We start from the raw sequence: 20,767 nt of genomic DNA on the forward strand, positions 1-20,767 counted from the left end.
GATCATTATGGGGTGGATCTCAGTCTGGATTTTTTTTTTTTTTTTAATTTAGTAAGTTTGACTTTTATCCAGTTAAGGATTTTGGTCCCAGTCCAACAATAATCATTACCCTGAGCCCAAACCCGATTCTTCCATGTGTCTGGGTTGGTTATTCTTTTTTAGAGGTGATAAACTAACACATCGTATGTGTTATCTATCTTTTGCAATAAATGCCAAGCTGTCAGAATGAAAATGTCACATAAATCATACATAAAGTATTTACATTAAAAAAGATTGACTCATACAAATTTAAACCTTTCTGATGGTGCCATCCTTCGCAGCAGGTTAGGCAGGTATTACCGATGTGAAAGCAATGTTTCTATCTCCAGAGTTGAAATAAAACACAGTGCTTCAAAAGGGAGTCATCAAACCAAAACAAAATATATTTAACATGGTGCAACAGTCAATGCCATAAGAAATCACCATATAAGTATGCAGTTATATATACTCTACACATACCGATATGACTTTACAAATCTCATCTTGCACATAGATACACACAGAACTGACTCGGGAGGAAGCATTTGTTGCCAGCCCCCTGGTTCCTGACCTACTTGCCGCAGGGAGCTACAACACTTTGTTTTTGACAGTTACTGTATTGCGATTGTATTGCGTTCCCCTGCGAGTCATGGTTGATGCCCATCTCTGCCATCCACGCGATGAAATGGTACAGAGCTTGCTCAGTGCATGGCCGTCCCTTGTGGGACAGAGGTTTGGAAGCCTGTAGGGTACCTTATGGGTCCTGGGCATGGCCAGGAGCTCCTGGGTCAGTCCCTGGCTCTTGGGAGGACTCAGTTGGCTCTGCCAGGACCGGCCACCTCCTGGATGTGACCCTGCTGGGCTAATCTAACAGTTTACTGAAAGCTCTGCACCTGCTCATGGGGAAGCTGTGCAGGAAGAGCCTCTGAACTACCAGTGGGTGGGTTGTGGTGGGTTAACACCACCTTTACCTTTCCCTCCCCGGCCCCTCTCTCCTTTTCCAGCCCTTGAAGCTCTGAGCAAGTGGTAGGAATGAAATAACCACAAACCTGACCTACAGTCCTAAAAATAGTGGCACTAACAGGGCACTGATCTACATTACGGCTCTCGACAACTGCTAACACTGGTGGAGCTGAATGAGGTTAACTACAGCTGGAAATGCAGCAGCATCTCTGCCACAGACCAGGCAGGGCAAGGTCAGCAAAGGGCATGCTTTTTGCTTTATTCATGTGTCTCACTAATCTGTGGTGAAAGTCTTCAGCACTTCTCAGGGGCATATCTTGTGGCTGTGTCAGTGGTCAGTGAAATTTGTGCTGCAAATACCTAATCTTGGGGCAATGGAAACCAATTACAGGCTGAAAAACACCTGGCAAAACCCCAGAAAGACCCAGTGAAAAATTGGAAAGCAGAAATGAGAAAACCGAAACAGGAAGATAAAGGTAGAGAGAGAAGAGAAAGTGTCTGGTGAAAATAAATTTTTAAAAAGTTTTGTTTGGGGTTTGCTGCAGGTAACTCAGAGCCTGTGCATCTGAATTCTCCTCCTGACTTGACATTGACTGGCCGCAGGCCTTTCAGTGCCTCGCTTGTCCTTGCTGTCTCTGAGTGTCTTACCTTGCAGGGCATCCAAGAGGGCAAATGCACTGCAAAACACGGGCTTTATGAATCCTCCTGTGGAAACAGCTGTCAAAGACTGATTGAAACGTAAAAGAAAAAGTGGGATGGGAGAAGAGGCAGAGACCCAAGGAACAAAGAAATAGTGAGGAGTAAAAGAGCGAAAGGAAGAGGGGATAAATGAACAGGAAGACCAATGGGAGAGGAAAATAAGCTTTGGAAATGAGGTTGGCCACTTGTCAGGGTGACCATATCCTCGTGCAATGGCAGGTTTTGAACTGAAATCCACAGCTCATCCTGCAGACTGACGTTTGCAGGCTTGTGGCACCTCTGCAACCACAGCAGTTAAGCTGTCCCAGGGCAGAGGAGCCAAGAAACCACGGGGGCCCATCACAGAGACGTTTCCAGACAGGAGGAGCGTCTGACATAGAAGTGCCGTCCGTCGTGCCCCTCTGGCCTGTGCACGATCAAGACGGGGAAGAAGCGGGCATCGTGGTAGGTTGGAGGGTTTTCGTTGACAGCCAGCTGGCTGGAGTAGGAGCAGCACTGCTCGTCGTGGCAGCCCCGGTCAGCGATGCTGCTGCTGTGGCTCCTCCAGAGGCCTGTCCTGTGGGAGCCATGGACGCGGCAGAGGGAGAAGCGGCTGGTGTTGAGGGACAGGCGGGAGTTGCCGCTGCAGCTGTGGAAAGCGTGGCGTGAGAAGATGGAGGAGGTGCTGGAGGTGCGGTTGCAGCGCTCGCAGCCATGGGCCGCTTCGCTGTACCGACACACTGTGTAGCTGTTGTACGCCGGGGAGTCGGCCAGGTCCATCAGCATGGCCTCCGAGTAGCTGGGGATCAGCTGCCGGTTGGTGCAGATGTGCCACTCCAACTCTGTGCTGTCCTGCGTGGCATCTCGGGGCATGCGGTACCTGTAGAGGGGCTCCTCCACCGCAGTGGGTGCTGTGTACTCCAGGCCCAGCAGCTTCTCCACGTGGTAGTGGACGTATGCAGTTCGATACTCTATCAGTACCCTGAGCGGCCACGAGATCATCAGGATGGCAGCCACCCAGAAAGCGTAGTGGGACACGTACCATGGGAGGTGATCTGGGTCCCCATAGGCCATCATAAGCTCTTTAAAGTCCACGTTTTTGAGCTGCATGCCTTCCCTCACCTCCATGTAGTCATCCAGACCCTCGATCTCTGTGAAGAAGTGAGCTCTCTGGGTCAGGTAAGAGTTCTCAGACTCAATGTTGGCAAAGCTGAAGCATTTGGTGAACCTCAGCTTGGTGGCTGTGTAGCTCTCCAGGCCCAGGAGCTCCTTGGAGATGTCTTTGTACCCACAGTGAGAGTAATCAAACTCAGCTTCAGCCACATGGGTGTTGACCCTCTCATGATAGACTTGCGTGGTGGTGTAGGCATCGCCATTGCGGTACCGGGTCACCTGCCGGGTTCGCCGCACGAAATGGTAGCTGATGGCCTTCCACCAGATGCACGGAGTGGCTTGCTGCATGCGGTTGATGCATTCGTAGACACTGTCCACATCCGCCTTGTACTGCAGCTCTCTCTTGACGTGGCAGTGCCAGCACTCCACCAGGTAAACCACGTAGAGCATGGAAAGGAAGGCCAGTGGGATGTAGACATAGCCGTCCGAGCAGGGGCTGTCATGGTAGATCATGGACTTGCCCTTGAAGGAGCTATCGAAGCTGAGCTTGGTGACCCTGGCCAGCTGACACCAGGCCACTGCTCCCAGGCAGCCGTACATGAGGATGGAGAGAAGGAGGCATTTCCAGTGGGACTCTCTGCACATGCAGGCACTCAGAGACTGCTTCACGGGCCGTTGCTTCGAACCACACCACCGGGGTTGGGGGGGAGAAAGACAAAGAGAGGAACCTGTCAGTCACACTGCTTTACATAGCACACACATGGTGCCTTTTGCTTTCCCGACTGTGTCTGGGTTCATGCTCGACTGCCTGAGGACTGGGACACCACCCTACTTCACACAAATGGGAATATAAACCACTATCCCAGAAACTCTGGGGCCTCTGTGTGGGCAGGACAGGCCCCCATGTCCTCCTCCCTGCAAGGAGCCAGCACCCGCACTCTTCTACGCACCCTCCTCTGAGGCCAAGAGGGCTTCACAGCAGGCGACTGGTCAAAAGCACAGGGCTATGGGCTTGCCCCTGTGATTTGGGGGGCTCCTGCACCACGCTGCTGGGGGACAGGCAGCAGTGTCCTTGGTGGAGCCACAGCCCCACGGGTCACACGGCACAGGGGACCAGCGCCTGGTGGAGCCAGAGCTGCTGCCTGAGTCAGAGCTGAGTCAGCCCCAGCCCTGAAACCTACCGAGTGATCGACACCATTCTCTTGGAGGCGAGCCATCAGGAAAATTACCAGATTCAAGCACATTTATTTGAAAAAATTGTCAGGATTACAGCACAGTGCAGTGTAGCTGCAGGCTGGTTAGAAGACGAGCTCCTACCTAGAACACCTGAGTGGTTTAAGCGTTAGAGCTAAGGGTGTATGAGTGAACATCTAAAATGTAGCGGCACATCCCTGTCTTTCAAGTCACAAAAGTCTGGCTGGAAGTGGAGGGGGAGTTTGCATTCTTGTACTCCCGCTGTGCTCACTGAGGCGATGTGATTGCAGTCCTTACCCCAGTGATGTTGCAGCGAATCAGCTGCATTGTCATGCTATGTTGGGCTATAATAAAAAAGACCAAATCCAGCCAAGCAGCTAGCAGAAACAGAGTTGTCTTTCTGCAAAGAGCAGCAGCAGCATGGGTTACACTCCTGGCTGGCAGCTGCTGGTCTGTAGAAAGTACATGACATGTGGAGGGCTGAATGCATCCCTCTCATCACCACCATCCTTCACTTCCCCCTAACTCTGAGAAAATGACAGCGAGAAAGCAGTTCCATGCTGATATTCGTGCATCATCATGCCCTCTGCTGAGCCTGATTTTATGCAAAAATAGAAGCATGCTGCTACTCCTTCTCCCAAGGGGCCATCATGCATCAAACTACTGCATAGGCACCAGCAGATGCTAGGTTTGAGAAATGTCTTCTCTTTTTCTCCAGCGATAAAGTTCTCACCCAATATAGCTTGCTCAGACCCAGAGCAGTTAGGATTCAGTAAGTAAGCTTGAACCAGCGAAGAGTTTAAGGACCAGCATCTTATGACTCAGGAAATAATAATGCGGCGCCACTAGAAAGAATTTACTGTTTTCTCAATGAGATGGAAGCATTGGCACCTAACCTTGCAGAGCTATCAGATCAGGTTTAATACTATTTAATACTGTTTTTTTTTTTTTTTTTTTTTTTATTCTGTGACAGAGCCACTTCTAAGAAGTAACTGTAGAGGTTTTTATGATTTGTTTTGAGCACTGCCAAAGAGACTACACAGGGTTAGGTCTTTGATTTTGTAGCGTCTAATCTGATGCTGTGTAAGTGCAGAGTAATTTTATTTATTTTAGGGAGCTACACCATTCATCTTCAGCAACTAAGGGCAGAATTTGGCCCATGATTCTTCCTGATGCATCCAGAAGAAACCTACAAAGAATTTCTATTCTAATCCCAAGCCTTCTGTATATATTTGTGACAGAATGAAGAATAATTATTTTGGACTGTGTTCTCTTTACTAAGGCCATTTACTGAAACAGTGGCCAAAATGGGTGCAGAGGAGCTAAACAGGACACGGTACATAACACCTTTTCTGTACATAGGGCAGAGAAAAGACCTTAGTATGAGAAAGAAAAAGGCTATTTTCCCTAGCCTTTGACAGAAAGCCTTGTGGAGAGCAGCAAAGTGGCTTCAGGCGGTCCCCAAATCAGCTGAATACTATCTATGGGAGTTTGGGGGATGAATTCCTGAGTCTACATGCGGTCATGAAGTGATTCATCTCTTGAAACTCTTGTCAAATACCCACTACCCTGTCCCAGTGCCATTACTGCTCTGACATAGGCTTCTCCCCAGCTGCATACTGGCTGTCCTGGCTCTTGGGGACTCTGCCAGGAATCTCTGTCTTTTGTTCTTTCTCTTGACTTTACATGGAACTAGAGTTTTTGAGCGCTGTCATAATGCAAAAATATGGACTGCAATGAAGTACTGCAAACCTCCAGCCTCTTTTCCCCTGAAGGTTTGCTGAGGTAAAGAAAACTCTGCGAGTGAAACTCTCTACTCCAGTCACTGGGATGGAGCAGAAGTAGACAGTGGGGCAGGGTTCTATCATGGGAACTGAAGTCTGCACTCAGCAAGTTGTTTCCATAGGTAGATCTCACACGAATAGCATCTGGTTAATACTCTGCAGAAATGCCGAGGACCCAGCTAAGGATGTCTAGCAGTCAATTGTAATATAGGTTATGTGCTTAAGTACTCCAGGAACCCCAATCCTTTCCAGAACCCATTGAAAACACTCTCAGCCTCACCCTGCATGCAGCCATACAAGGGCTGTCCCATGTCAGTTAAGGTACTGTTTGCCAAAGGCACTGCAATCCCCACCTTTTCTTTATCTCCCTTCCCTTTGCCTAATAAACTTCTCTGCTCTCTGAAGCTCTGTAGTCCAACTTGCAGCCCACAGGTTGGCTCCTACCCAAGGACTGATTCAACCAGCCCTGCTGGTTAGGGTTATCAGTGGCCATACTGGAGCCTGAGAGCTGGCAAATGCCTCCTAACATGCTTAGCCCCATGAAATGCCACCCCAGCTTTGGGGAAAGAGGTGGTTGTGATCTCACCGGTCCCAAACCAACACAGGCCTGAGCTGGCAGCAGCTCCAAGGCTTGCAGATCCAGGTCTCCATATGCATCCTGTGGAGACACCTCAAAAATGGCCTTCAGACCCCTGCACTGAGAGGGCTGGGTCTGCCTGAGCTGGGGTACCTACACCATTTTCACTGCAGCTTGTAAGAAATGCAGCTTCTCTCCTTCCTGTGTCAGTGAGGACACGCAGCCGTAGTGCCGACTGGCAGATCTCTCAGATGCACACACACCTATAGTCCTTCTCAACAGGGCCTTCGTGCCTAAAACCCATTGGGAAAACCTTTTCTTCTGACCCACTGCCTCATACCCTCCTTTGCTGCTAACCAGAGCTCACTCTCTGCAGGTCCTCAGATATGAAAGGATCTCTCCTCCAGGGTCTGCCCCTTCGGCTGCCCCTCTCATTTCACGTCCTGACTATGTTCATCTGGCCTATATCTCCTTATTTCTCCTTATAGCATTAGAAATACTCTTAGTGTGTTTGTAAGAAAGACAGGAAATATAATAAATAGTTACAATAAAAGTATCAGACATTCAAAAGTCTAATAAGGAAATATATCTTTCCATCTGTCTTTGCATAACAAATTCATTAACATGTTAAACCAGTGGCTCCCAGACTTTATTAATTAACATACCACCTTCTTGCAAGCATGGTGTTTGTGGTACTACGTGGAATCTTCTCCTTGCCATGTGCAATGTTTCAGATCGAAATGGGGTAAGCTTGTATTTTGGGATGACTACAATAAATGCTTAAGAAAACTAATAATTTCCATGATAACTTGGGCCAGTCAGCGACCAAGAGCTGCATTCTCTGGGGAATGCTGTGGCTTCTGTGTCATTTTGATGTGGAGCAAAACCATAACCCATGGAAAATGTTAACAGAGAAATGTAATTGAAGAAAGTGAGGTCAGCGAGCCCTTCAGAAAGCCAAGGCCAAGCAGCGACTGTCCCAGAACAGGCAAAAGCTCAGTCACCAGACACCTTCCCTGCAAACTAGGGCCCACAGATCTGGGTCACTAACCCAAAACAAGAGGTAGTCCCGCCCTGGGCTGCCCTTCTCCACTCTACCTTTTCATCGGGGATTTTTGGCCCATTCTTTCCAAAAAAAAGTTCAGGCAGAGCGATGTATCTGCATCCCACACAAAATGGAGAGGCGGGTCCTTGTTCTCCCATGGTCTGTTTGTTGTCTGGTGGCGTGGAGTCTTGCGAGACTCTAAATGATAGATGTTATTTAATTTGTTGCCGCAGTTGCTGGAAAATAGTCTGGAAAGCCCTAGCTGCTGAAGGAAAACTGGAAATTCAACTGACACCTACAGCAGACAGGAGTTTCCAGGCTAGCAGCATTTCGATTATTTCTCCTTCAAGAAACTTTGTGCAGAACTGAGTTTGCAAATGATAAAGCACTCAGGCAGTGGCTGAAAGGGCAATTGCCTTCAAAGACACCCTCGGATGGCGGATGCTGGAGATCAAACACTGGTATTCAGGGACCGGCGCGGAGCTGGCACACCCACCCTGCTCCTGCCCCAGCTCTGCAGCAGCCAGCTCGGCTTCTGGCTGCAGCAACAATAATTAAAATCATTTAAAAGTAGTTCATGCCGTAACAGTGTGAAGATTTGGGCTGTTAATCCTGCCTAGTGTAAAGGGCTTGGGAGAGAGCAGAGGGGAGCGTGTGGCCCAGCAATTGGCAGCTGGAGCAGAGTGTGGCCAGGGGCTGGAGGGGTGGGTGAGCAGGGTTTTGTGTCTCTCAACCATCTCTGGACTGCCTGTGAGACCAGCATGCAGATGCAGGCAGCTGGGTTGTAACTGGTAACCATCCTATGTGAGCTTACAAGCAGCTACACTGAGGTGGCCAAGAAGGCGAAAAATTACACATACAGCCCAACACACACACAGACACACACCGAGCCCTGATTTCTCCTTAAAAGGCACATTTGAACTGTAAGACTGATGCTAGAGAACAAAATATTTCTGGATGGTTTGTGTCCATGGGTCCCTTCCTCATGAAATATGTATAACAAGGAATGAGTTTCCTGGGGTGCAGGTCAAGGTGGGCTGGATGCGCCCCGCTCCCCCAAGCAAGCATCCCCCCATTAGCATGCAGAGGAAGGGATGCTCAGAGAAGCCCAGACTGATTCCACCAGCCCAGGTTTCTGGGTGCCTACCTTGAACCTCCAGTGCCTCAGTTTTATCAGTGATGGCTCACTGCCTTTGCTGGCCTCTGGACACCAGCATATCTGATAGCTGGATTCACTCACTGACCACGTGGCTGTCCTAGGTGATGGCCGGCATGGTTACAATACAGTAAAGAGCCAGATGGTTCTTTAGTCCTCACAGGTAGTCATAGGGATTTCTCCTATCAACTTTGCAAGACTATTCTGGGTCAGGAAAGTTCAGCTTCTCTTATGATCCAAGCTAGCTTTACACCTTAAGACCGGGAGACACATTACCTTCTCTCGTTAGCTCCTATACCTCACAGGCAGTGCAATTTCACTCTACAATCCTATGTACATCCCAGTAACTGGTGGTTGGTGAAAGCTCATCTTCCATAAAGGCACACTGCATTAATTTATAGACAAAAGTAAATGAAGGGCCTGCAGTGCCTTCTGCAATTTGTTCTGATGATGAAATTTCACTGCCATTGTAATTTTGTCTCACTTTAGTCCCCACTGATGGCAGTGGGGATGCCCATTCTCCATGTGATGAAAGACTCCTTTCATACTGCTGCCTTCTCTCTCTGAAGGTGCTTCTCCATGCTAATTTTGACACCTCTAAGCCTTCTTTTGACATATTAAATGGGTCAAGGTCTCAAAGTCCTTCACTGCACAGCTTTTATTCCAGCTCTATGGTACTCCACTCTCTCACTGACACCTTGAAAACCTTCTTAATGCATACTCTGCAAGTGCACACAGGACTTCAGCATTCATTTGACTGACATCATACCAAAATATAAAAAAGACCTCCCATTCCCACACGTTTTCCCTTTTTAATATCACCAAGAATTACAGTAGTAGATTTTGGCCCAGCACCACCCTCGGTGTGTAAGTTCAACCATTCACTGCTCCTAGATATTTTTTGAGTCACTGTTTTGAAGACAACTAAAGACTTGGCTGCACTCCCCCCTGAAATGAGTAACTTCAGATTTGGCTTTGGATTGAATAACAAAATTATTAAATGAAGCAGATCCCTCTGTAGGACAGCGCTCATCTCATTGTAACAGAACAGCCTGGTAATGTTTGTGCCAACTGTAAATGTTACCAGCAGTGATTTTATGCTTAAATCCAGTGGATAGTGTCAAATCTAGTAATTATTCCTCCAGAACTCTGCCAGTCTAATGGCTAAATACCCCATTAACATATACAAGACAACCATCTTCATAAAGCCAAGTGTCAGTCATTAAAACAAGGCTGTGGGTGTTGTGTGGACACCGAGGTGCTCCTCACACTTCCAGTGCTGACTGCCGGGGGTAATCCCGCAAGCAGCTCTAGATGCAATGCTAAGACAGAGCATTGCATCTAGACCCTGCCAGAGCTTCGGTGGAGCACGTCATTACCTAGCGTGCTGTGGTCATACGCTATTAATCAGTAGCTGTATTTTACTCCAAAAGCAGGAGTATGGCAGTGTGGGCTTGAAGCAGTACTTCTTTTTCTTTGCTGCTCATGGCATGCAAATGGTTATGGTGACAATTATAAACCTCTTGTTTTGTCCACTTCCAGTCTGGACTGCTGGAATAAATTTGAACTGAAGGATACCAAGCTGACCCTGACTGATGGGGAGAAATAGCCTGTGAAGTTCAAAGGAGGCTGTTTAAACTGTTTTGGAGTTAGTCCTTAAAAAAACTGTGTATTATTTTGCCATATGTTTACTATTTCCCTGTAGCTCTCTAACAACAAAACGGCTTTTTCCTCTTCTGTCAGACTCAGTACTTCAGTCTCTTTGAAAACTCCATCATGAGCTGGATAGGCAGAAGATATGCTGCAACAGCAGGAATTTATTCTAATGTTTATTTTGTGGACAGTTTGGGGCCCAAGTTTGACTGCCTGTGTCTGGTTTGCAGTCAGATATCTGGGTTCCCCAATTTCAAAAGCATTTAAATTCTCCTTCGGGGAAATCATGCCAAAAGCATTTCCTGTCCCTTGAAACCTTACGTGTGAACATATTTGCCCTTGGTGGCTGACCTCAAGAGCTGCAATTTTGCTGAAGCAAAATGCTATCATGTCTGAAATGAAAGAATGAGAGAAAACAGAGGGTGGTGAAGACGTGGCCTGAATGGAAATAGAGCAATGAGAAGGAAACACAGGAGGAGGGAGGCGAAGAGGTGGAAGAGAGAAGAGGGTGGCCTAGACGTGCTCCTAATGCAAATGTCACCGAGGCATGGAAAGGGCTGTGGTAGGCGAGGACGGGGATCCACCAGCCTGGGCTGGGCTGGGAGGGAGTCGGGCCCAGGGAGGAGAAGCATGAGGCAGCACCCGGCGTCACAGCATGCTCCTGGTCTCACCCAGCACCACGGGGTGACCTGAGCACCATCTTCAACAGCAAAGAGACCCCACAGCTTGGGGTTGTTCATGTGAGCAACAAGTCAATCTTTTGTTTTAGTTTTGCAAGCGTAGTCTTCCTGTCCACAGGGAAAAAGGAGAAACACTGACATAGGACTGGAAGAAGAGAAATAGATGTAGAGGAGAAAGAACCGAAAATGGGGGATAAATTAATGCCAGCCACAATTTCATTTGCCTCTGTGGATTTATACTTGTGACAAATACATCCCAGTGAGATAAATGAAAGGGAAGGAACAATCAATAACCACAAGTCACACACTTTGGCAAGTGGCGACCTGCCTGGATGAAAGCAGATTGTTGTCTGTGACTATGAGGCTTCTTCCATCCTGATCAGGAGAGGGCAGTGGAAAATGTTCCACCTCCTGATGGACGTGGCAGGATGTAATGCAGAGAGGACCAGCAAGTCCTTGCCAGGCAAGCTTTCAGCTGTGCTGTTGACCGTAACTGAGGTGAGCTCTGATGCCAGGACCAGCCTCTGGTCTGCTGAGAAAGCCTTCACCATGTGTCCAGTGAGACAGGGACGATGCAATGAGGACAAGGAGATCTCTACCGCACTTCCCCTATCAGCCACCACAGACATGGGTGCAGATATCAGCCTCCAAGTCCTGAGGTGATCCTGGTGAAAGGATCAAGGAGACCGGGGTGATCAGGGAAAAGACAAGGACAGGAAAAGAGTCAGAGTACAACCTCTTCTTGCCTCTCAGGGCCAAATGAACTCCTAGGTGAGATGCTCGTTAGTACAGAAAGAAAGGAGCCTGCAGGGCTGTGGTAAACCAGATGTTGGTGTACGACAGTTAGAAGTACTCCTCCACCATGTGACCCAATCTGGGCACCACATGGGGCATCGATAATAAGGCCTGGTGAGAGAAAAGGGAGATATTACAACAGTCATCTCATAAATTCCCTCCTGGGGAAGCTGAAATAAAATCCCTCCTCCTATCCATCTTGAACTACAAGAAGCCCATTACCCCCAGCTCACGCTGAGCCAATAGAAAGTGCTCTCAGCACGGCTGCCAGAACGGGGGAAAGGGAAATATCAGGAATAGAAGGCAACGGAAAAAGCCATTTAGCATCAAAGAGAATTTCCCTTCAGTCCTTGAATACGTTGTATGGTTGTTGCTGCATGTACGTTTCGAACACACCATTTGCTCCTCTGCCACGGAGCTCCTGCCGGAGTGCAAACCTCATGCAGGAGGGGCTGTGACGCCAGCACCGAGCAGAGAAGCTCTGTGACTTGGTTTAACAGAAGCAACCTGCGCGCCTGCCACATGTTGGTTGTGTCACCAATGCGGAGGCATTCGCTTCAGCAGCTGTACTCCTGCGGTGAATGGGGATGGCTGGGCTTCTGGTTGTTCAAAGCCCCACAGAGATTTAATTTCTTCCTTCCCTCACCAGAGCTGTCAGGGAGGATGTCTGGGGGCAGAAAGGTGCACAAAACAGAGGCACTCAATTCTCTCCCCAGCAGAGGCTATCACAGGACAAGACAAACCACGGAATGGCACACATCTTGCTGATCCACCTGAGTATCAGCTGATAGGACCCCCCTGAGGTACTGTCGAAAGGCAGCCCACTACTTCACACCATTCACCCTCATGAATTCAAGCATTAAAAAGCTACCATCTGAAGAAGAGGAAAGCAGAGGTCAGGACAGAAGGAACTTCCAGTCCTCTAAAATGTCAGACCCAGAGGTAGCTCTTACACAATACTTTTAAGGTCTTCAAGCATAAACAAAGGAAATCCCAGAAAAGAAAGGCATTTGGATGCCAGCCAGTATCCGTGCAGCACATTGCATTGGGATGGGAAAGCTGCCCACTAAAATTTAAGGGGAGGAAGGTGAGGGGCGTGAAGCATTCAGCCCCAGCCGGCTCCACCAGCGATGCACTCGCACGCTGCTGCAAGGAAAGCCATGCAGGTACATTTTTGGCGCAAAGGAATCCTAGCAACAAAGCGGCCACCATTTGCAAACAGAAGTCAGGGCTGTTTTAGTGGCAGCTTCCCACAAGCTCACAAAATACTACACTAACAAAATTATCCCTTTCCCCCCCAAATTGCTGATGTTGCTGCCACTGGCTTTTGACTCAGCAGTGACACAAAGTCATATTCCCTACGCCTCCCGCTTGGATATCCACCATTCCTAGCAGGCTCCCTGGCTCCACCACAACCTCTGGTGAGAGATGGGGACAGCGTGAAGGGGAGAGCTCCATGTGGTTGACATCTTCTGGCTGGATCCAACAGGAATCCACACATACTGTCTTGCTAGCTCCTCACTGGCTGTCGGCAGCCTTGTTGTCTAACGCCCCGGTTTAGACAGACTTTGCAAATGAGAAAAATAGTTTGTTATTATCAATGTCATTTAACCTTTGCTTACTCTAAAGGAACACCCTGAGATTTGAATGGGGGATAGAAACTGGATACCTGAGTGGCAACCAGAAAAAACAGAACAAAGTGGCCCAGTGAGTTGATGTCTCTGTCTCCATCCTTCCTATTTCCCATGTGGGACCTCCCATGGGCCAGCCATGCTTCAGCAGAAGACCTCCCAGCACCACAGCATTGGGCTGTGCCTGTGGCTGTGCCTGGTCCCTTGTACTGCTGAGCTGAGCCTCCCCTGCAATAACATCTATCACTGCTCTCCCAGACTCAGAGAGTGCCTTTCCCCATCCCTGCACCTTTTTGAACACAGCTGGGACCTCGGTGCTGTGAGTTTCTATAGTGGTGCTCTTGTTAAGACAAGGTAGCATCCCAGCAGCTTGTGCTTCCCAGTGAGAAAAGAGGATTCACGATGAATATCACTCCTTCCTCTCTCCTGCTACTCTTTTCTCTCTCAGAGACACATTCTGCAATAACCTGTGACAACACAGCATGTGAAAATTTCACTGCAAATTCATTTAAAACACCTAATGGTTAAGAGAGCTCCTGTGAGCCAGGACATCTGGGGTTTATTTCCTGACCTGACCATGGTGTGGCTTCATCACACTTTTCTGCACCTCCCAAAGATATTGAAAAAACAGTATTTCCAAAGTGCTTTCACATGAGCATCACAGCAACACTATCCTGGAGGACATGTGAGCCGTCCCACTCTGCTGCTCCATGTACCAGCTGGTGGGAACCATGGGCTTCGCCTCTTGCCTTGGCTGCAGAAGGACAGGCCCCTGCTGAGGCCCATGGCTGCTCCAGCTCCAAGGCACACCTCAGGCCTGCAGACAGATTGCCACTCACACCTTTACACCACATGCCCTCGTTGCCTCCTTCCTCCACCTGGTACTTGCACTTCTGGCTGGTCTCCTCACCTCCTGGCAGTCCCGAGGGGTTGTTTTCCACCTTTTGGGTCCTCAGCGGGACACCCATGCTGGCTGGACCCAACTGGTGGATGCTACCACCCCACCCCTGTGGCGCTCCATGCAGGAGCTCCATGCTCCATCCCCTCCGTCCTCTCCCAGGGACATGCAGGGTGCCATGAGAAGGGCTGCTGAGTACACCAAATACCACTTCCCAACCTCAGCTCTGTGGCAGGAAAGCTGCCAGCCTGGTGGTGCTGCTGGCGCTACACAGCTGGGCTTCTCCAGCCTTCCACTCTCTGTCTGTCCTGCCCGCTCCTGCAGCATCTCCCCCTGCAACTTGGGGGGCCGAGGCTGCTGGGGCAGAGCTAAGGTGGCTGTTCCAGGGCTGGGATGTGCAGGGAAAGAGCAGAAAGCATAAACTGTTAAGCAGCTACGTCCAGGAACTTTCCTTCCCTAATTCTGTGGCTTGGGATGAGATGTGCTGCGGGCAGGGTGGCCGCAGCTCGTGTAGGGTCCAGCATGGGCGGGATCCCAGGGATTGTAACCCACCTAAAGACAGAGCTGCCCCTTGGGTTTTGGCTAGTTATCAGCACTGCTATGAGAACTGTGACCTCGGCGATGTTTCACAGTGCGCTAGTTTTAACTTTGTAGTTCTGAAGCTCAGAGGAGACGGATGAATGATTATAGTCTGAAAGCAAACCCTTCAGTGAACTATATTTTTCGTGATTAGAACTTAAAAACTAATTAACTACTTAACCACGCTTTTCTGGAATCTAGAGCTCCTGCTCTAAGTGAGAAATCAAACAGAGCCTTATCTGCAGTGTCACAACAGTGTCACCGTAACAACGGCAGGGACTTACAGGGCTGATAGCTCAGCAGCGGCTGGGTTTGGTGTTAACTCACTGCTGTGTGTTAGAACACACCTAGAACCAGTCCCCACTGACTCTGAACCACTCTGGGACATTTCACTCTTCGAATCTCTGTTCCTCTAGTGTCCCTGGTCACCAGCAAAGCTGTGAGCTGTTTTATTTCATGGTGTATGAAAAGGGGAGAAGCCCCATGCTGTTCCTAGGAAGAAGACACCTTCTACCTCATCCCTGCCATGGCTTCCACCGAATGAAAAGGAGCCTTGGTGACCACTCTTCCCTTCTTGGGGGAGATTATCTTCTGAGCTCTCTGAAATGAGAAAGGGAGAACAAGGAGCATATTTAGGGCTTCAAAGCAGTGCGCAGACCTCTTGTCTTCCACTGGTACCAGCCGGCTGGCTGTCCTCCTGAGGGCACAGCATTAGGAACCAGGCCTGGACGAGACCTACCACCTGGTCACCTCATCTCTCTTCTCCCACAAGGCAACAGCTGTGCACTTAGCAGCTGTTTGCCAAAGCTGTCCTCACAACCCTCCAGTGACGGAGCTCCACAAGCTCCCCAGTCACTCCAGCCCACTCCCCTGAGACAACTCCCTTGCTGGAGAACCAGGAACATCAGCCAGAAGGAGCAACGCAGTTCAGTCTCAGCCATGGCTGTGATGAAGCACTCTCTGTTGCAGAGGACGGAGGACCTTGTCCTTGGAAGCCCCCCCAGCTGGAGCCCAAGCTGCCATTCAGAGCTCAGACACATCCATCTGTTGTTTCCTATCTATTTTTTTAAACTCTCAACAGCTTCTCGTTCAAAGTACAGAGAAGAGAGACAACTTCAGGACAGCAAGAACACGCACGTGAGCAGAAGATAAAGTGGGGCACAGAAAAGAACAAAAGCAGAGTAAGATGTGATGCCTCAGCATGGATTTTCTTTTGACAGGATCTGCAATGCAAATATTTCCTGGAACTGCAGGATCATGAAAAATAAGTGTTCCTGTTTTTCCATAGCCACTATTAATGGAATTGTTCCTGTGTCTTCATGAGGGAGATGATTTGAATCAAGAAATGAGGTGCTCTCCTTGATTTGTGTTTGCTGAATGAGTGGGCAGGAGGGGTAGAAAGGGCCTTCCTTTCCTGTTTGACCCTCATTCAAAAGGGGCAATACTGTGCACCGTACAAATATTACCTCTTTGGTCAATTATACTCGCCTGGGACGGTGACAGCCTTCCACTGGGCCAACCAATAGCTATTATTCAGGGTGTTACTGAAGCAGGTCTTCTGCAAGAAGAGCCGAGGGGAAGAAAAGTGCTTCCCTAGGTCCCACATTTCATGCTTGGTACCTCCTGAGCTTCTGCTTAAAAGATGGCAGGAACCAACATTAACCTCCTTCACAGGCTCCCTGCCCTTGCCCGTTTCTAGCCCCAGCTCCTGATTCTGTTTCTGATGAGCAGAGAAGCCTCAGCGAGGACAGCGAGCCTCCACAGGAGGAGGAGGCAGCCACAGAGGCAGTGGGGACCCCACAGGCTCAAGGGGGTCTGTGAGGGAGAAGGCTTCAGCAGAGCAAGGGGGGCTGCTGGTGAGGAAGGTGCAGCTACAGTGGGCCTGATAAACCTGGGAGGGCTGCCTGCCTGGTTCCTCCACCACCTCCCATCCATGTGGGTACGACCCCGCTCATAGATGGGCACAATGTAAAGCTACCTAGTCTAAGTTATTTGTGGCCACAAACAGCACTTTTGAAATCAACTCCTGTCGGGCTTTGCATTGGCAGCAAGAGGCAGATGAGACAGCGCTGAGTGGTCTCCCTCTTCTGCAACATTTCTAAGTACATCATCACGCTGGTGACCATGGGTTTCAGGAACTTTTACCCGTGAGGTTTTCCCTCTTCTATTTAGAACGGCTAACTGATTGTGCTATGTCATGCCCAATTAGAGTCCTCAAATATGTAAGACAGGATAAAACCAGTCATGGACAACTACTGTTTGACTCTGCCAATACAGACAAGACAAATACGTATTTCAAAATGTCAAGTGGCTGCTGCTTTCAGCTTCCTTCAGTGATTAGCTGGCTTTGGTAGCAAATAAATGATGTTTGTACTCACCAGATTCACTTTCCTGAAAAAAAAAAAAAAAAAAAAAAGAAGCTAAGTTTTAAAAATTTAAATATTTCAGACCATTTCCTAATTGAGGTGTAAGCTGGCAGAAATGCAGAAAAGTCACTATCAGCTCTTCAGTGTAGGCGTAGGCTGTCACAGTATCGAGTAAGACAAAAAAAGTAGCCAGCCCACAGCCTAACCAGGGCAGGACAGAGCAGTGGGGAGGAAAGTGAAAGAAAATATGTCCAGGGAATAAATCAAGAGCAGTAACTGCTGATTTTTTTGGAAAACCATGTCCTTTCCATTCCCTCGCCTCCAAGACCCTCATTCATTTTCACAAGTGTTGGTGGGGTGGTAAAATCCTACACCACCACCAAAAGCATGACTGGTCCAGATCATCCAGCTCTAGCAATTGATATCTTAACAGAAAACAACAACAACAAAACAGCCACCAAACCACAAAACAGCAGAACAGTGGCAGGCAATCCAAGGGCTTGCTCTGACATTCAGCACTGCCAGCAGAAAACCCAGGTGGCCCTGGGAAGGACGGGGCCAGGGCTGCAGCCAGGGACTGAGCAACCGCTCCCCTTTCCTCTGCAGCTGCATCCTCACTTGTCCTGTTTTCATGAATAAAAACTCAAACTTGAGGCACGTTCTCTGCCACTCAGTCAGGATTTTATCTCACATTGATTTATTCCCCAATAAAGACAATTTTAAGTCACTGTTAAGATTTAAGTCCATGTATTTGATCCAAGTGAAATCCATAAATGACAAGACTAATATAGAAGACCATGAAATGCCTATTTAATTCAAGGCACTTCAATGCAACTGCAGGTCCCAGTACCAAAAAAAAACAACACAACACTATTTACATGGAGATGGAGGAAGCAAGAGGAAAAGACCAATGATGTAGGACTGCAGGGTTAAGACATCACTGTTACAGGCATTTGAGATATAGACTCAAATGTGCAAATGTTTGTATTGGAACATAAAAAAAAAAACTTAGAAGAGGATGACTGAAGCAAGATATAATGTGCTTAGCAGAGAGATCAAGTGCTCTCATGTCTAGAAACGGCTTAGATATTTTTATGGTGGACTTAATATATTGGAAAGCCTTCTGCAGCTCGTGGCCATTGACCAAATAAATCAAAAAATCCCTTCCAGCATTAACCATCTATTGATCTTCTGCAGGGCTGTAATTACATTGGGGGGCTCTACCGCTAGAACAGCAGATGTATCCTGGGCCCAGTCACAGCTCGTAGCAGTGAACTGTGTCGCAGGTGTTTAAAAAGCAATTGGACAGGACAAAACCCTAATTTTCACCCACGGAGGATAGTTTTTTCAGCCTCAGTTGAGAAGTCAATTTTCTATTATAGGTACTTTAAAAAGTGTTGCTTGGTTTTAACCCAAGTGTACGGCAGCTCCATGTAAGCTTTGCTGAGATTACGACCATAGGACCACGAGACTGTTGACGAGTAATGTAAACATTAAGAGAAGCTGTAAGCAGACAAATTGCACACAGAAATGTTCCGGGGTTGCCTTCACTTCTGTTTGCAGTGTTTCCTGCCTGCTTGGAGGCTGCTCCATGCATCCCCAGGAGCATCTGTGCTTGCTGTAACTATTATGAAGAAAGTTCAGCCACTTCCACGATTTGCACACGGATTACGCAATGCAAGTGGCAGGCAGACCTGTCAAAACAGTCGGGAGCCAAGGCTACATTATAGCTAGAAGAAAACCTCAGGCACTCCTAACACCGGACCGCTCGCTGTCCCAATTGTACAGGACTGTAAGCATATTGTCATCGGCTGCCACACAGCCCTGCAGCTCTGTCTGGCCGGTGCCTTTGGCTCAGTGTTTTTTGTGTCACCACTCAGACACATCATTCATTCCCTGCCGGTGATCTGCAAGGCCACAGTGAGGGCTTCGCAGCTGATGTGAAGAAGCACATTAAGCTGTTATTTCCTACGGTGTTTTCTACTGCAGATGAGGCAAGAAGAGTGCCTAGGCCCTAAGACAAAATGGGAAGGATGTCCTCAATCCTGTGGCCCAAGCATTTTAAAGCCTCCAAGCCCCAAGCTGCAAACCCATCCTGCAAGTTATGCCAGCACCCGAGAGCTGCAGCCCCACGACCACCTCCGACCCCTGGGCAGCAGCAGGCACCCCTGGCCCCCCAGGTGCCGACGGGGACAAACTTCCCCTGGACAGGCCCCGTTTCTCCCCCTGCATCCTTCCCTCTGCAGCCTCCTCCCGGCTGCGGGGACCCCGCCCGCACCGCCGGCGCCCCGGGCACTGCAGGGCGCGGCGGGCACTGCTCCGCGCCGCCCCGCAACCCCCCGCACCGCCCCGCACCGCTCCGCACCCCGCCGGCAGCCCCCGCACGGCGGCTGCAGGTAGCGGCCAAGCTGCGGGGCTGCCTCCCCGCTCTCCGGGCACCCCCCCAGGGGCACCCTCCTTCGCTCCCCGGCCCCTTCTCCACGCCCTCCCCTGCCTCTTGTCCCCCGGGACCCCCCCGGGAGGGTGTCGTTCCCCCCCATCCCTCACCCGGCCGCTCACCTCCTCCCGCTCGGCGGCGGCCGCCCCCGGGGCGGGGGTGCTGCCCGGCCCGCTCTCAGCAGCCGCCTCGGCATCCCCCTCCGAGGACATCCTTGGCCATCACCGGCGGCCGGCGGGGGCTGCGGACCCCCGAGACGGCAGAGAGCCCCCTCGGGCCGCCCCCCTGCCGGGAACGGGGCCGGGAACGGGGCCGGTGCGAGCCGCCCCCCGCGCCCAGAGCCGCCCCGCCGGGTCCGCCCGGCTCCTTCCAGCATCCCAGGCAGGCGGGCAGCGAGGGAGGGAGGGAGGGAGGCGGCGGAGGGGAGGAGAGAAAGGCGAGGCGGAGGGGGGTGCCCCAGCCACTCCCGGCCCCCCCAGGTGAGAGCCTCTGGGGGAGGCTGGGAGCAGCGGGGGGGTCCTTCCCTCCCTTCCCTTCCCATCCCATCCCATCCCCTCCCGTCCCCTCCCCGCCCCGCCCGGGGGCTCCCCCCCGCCTCCCTCTGGGGGCGAGCATCCTCCTTCCCTCCCCGGGTCCCTCTCCCCGCTTCTCCCCACGCCCGCACCGCGGCCGGGGCAGGAAGGGGGGCGCGGAGCAGCCGGGCAAACTTCCCCGCTCCTCTCCCCGGCTGCACCGGAACCCAGCCCTTGGGCTGCTCCGGCCCGCCAGGAGGGTCTGCACGGCCCTGCTGCCCCCCTGTTCCCCCCCGAGGAAATGGAGGCACCCCGCTTCTCCTGTCCCTGCCTCCTTCCTTAGGGTTTCATCCATCCCCAGCACAGGTCTCCCCCCCAGAGCCGCAGCCTGCCATGAACTCCCCACACCGCCAATATTTCTTCCTCCCGCCCTCATCCTGCGCATCCCGTCATTATCTGCTCTTCTGCTGCCCAGGACTGGTGTGCTGCACCATCTTATCTCGGCATGTTTGCTTCATGTTTCATTACACTCTCTGCCTTGTGAGGCTCATCTCATTTGATCTGTTTCTCTCTCGGTGCCCTAGAGCAGTATATATTTTAAATGCTCCGTAAAATCTTGCGAACGGGCAAGTGAGCAGACTTGAGGCATCAACCCTAGCTTTAATATTCGCACCTCAACTCCTGCTCC

At 50.2% G+C, this 20,767-nt stretch overlaps 1 protein-coding gene across 1 annotated transcript; it reads right to left on the reverse strand.

Moving 5' to 3' along the window:
* Positions 1-398: 398 nt before the first annotated feature.
* On the reverse strand, positions 399-20,077 carry LOC118167628 (transmembrane protein 151B-like). Its single transcript, XM_035327241.1, has 2 exons — positions 19,690-20,077; positions 399-3,450 (listed from the first exon to the last, which is right to left on the reverse strand). The coding sequence occupies exons 1-2, from the start codon at positions 19,777-19,779 to the stop codon at positions 2,020-2,022; spliced, it is 1,521 nt and encodes a 506-aa protein (XP_035183132.1). The 5' UTR covers positions 19,780-20,077; the 3' UTR covers positions 399-2,019.
* Positions 20,078-20,767: the final 690 nt, after the last annotated feature.

Source organism: Oxyura jamaicensis, chromosome 5 (genome assembly GCF_011077185.1).
Source record: "Oxyura jamaicensis isolate SHBP4307 breed ruddy duck chromosome 5, BPBGC_Ojam_1.0, whole genome shotgun sequence".
Classification (NCBI taxonomy): domain Eukaryota; kingdom Metazoa; phylum Chordata; class Aves; order Anseriformes; family Anatidae; genus Oxyura; species Oxyura jamaicensis.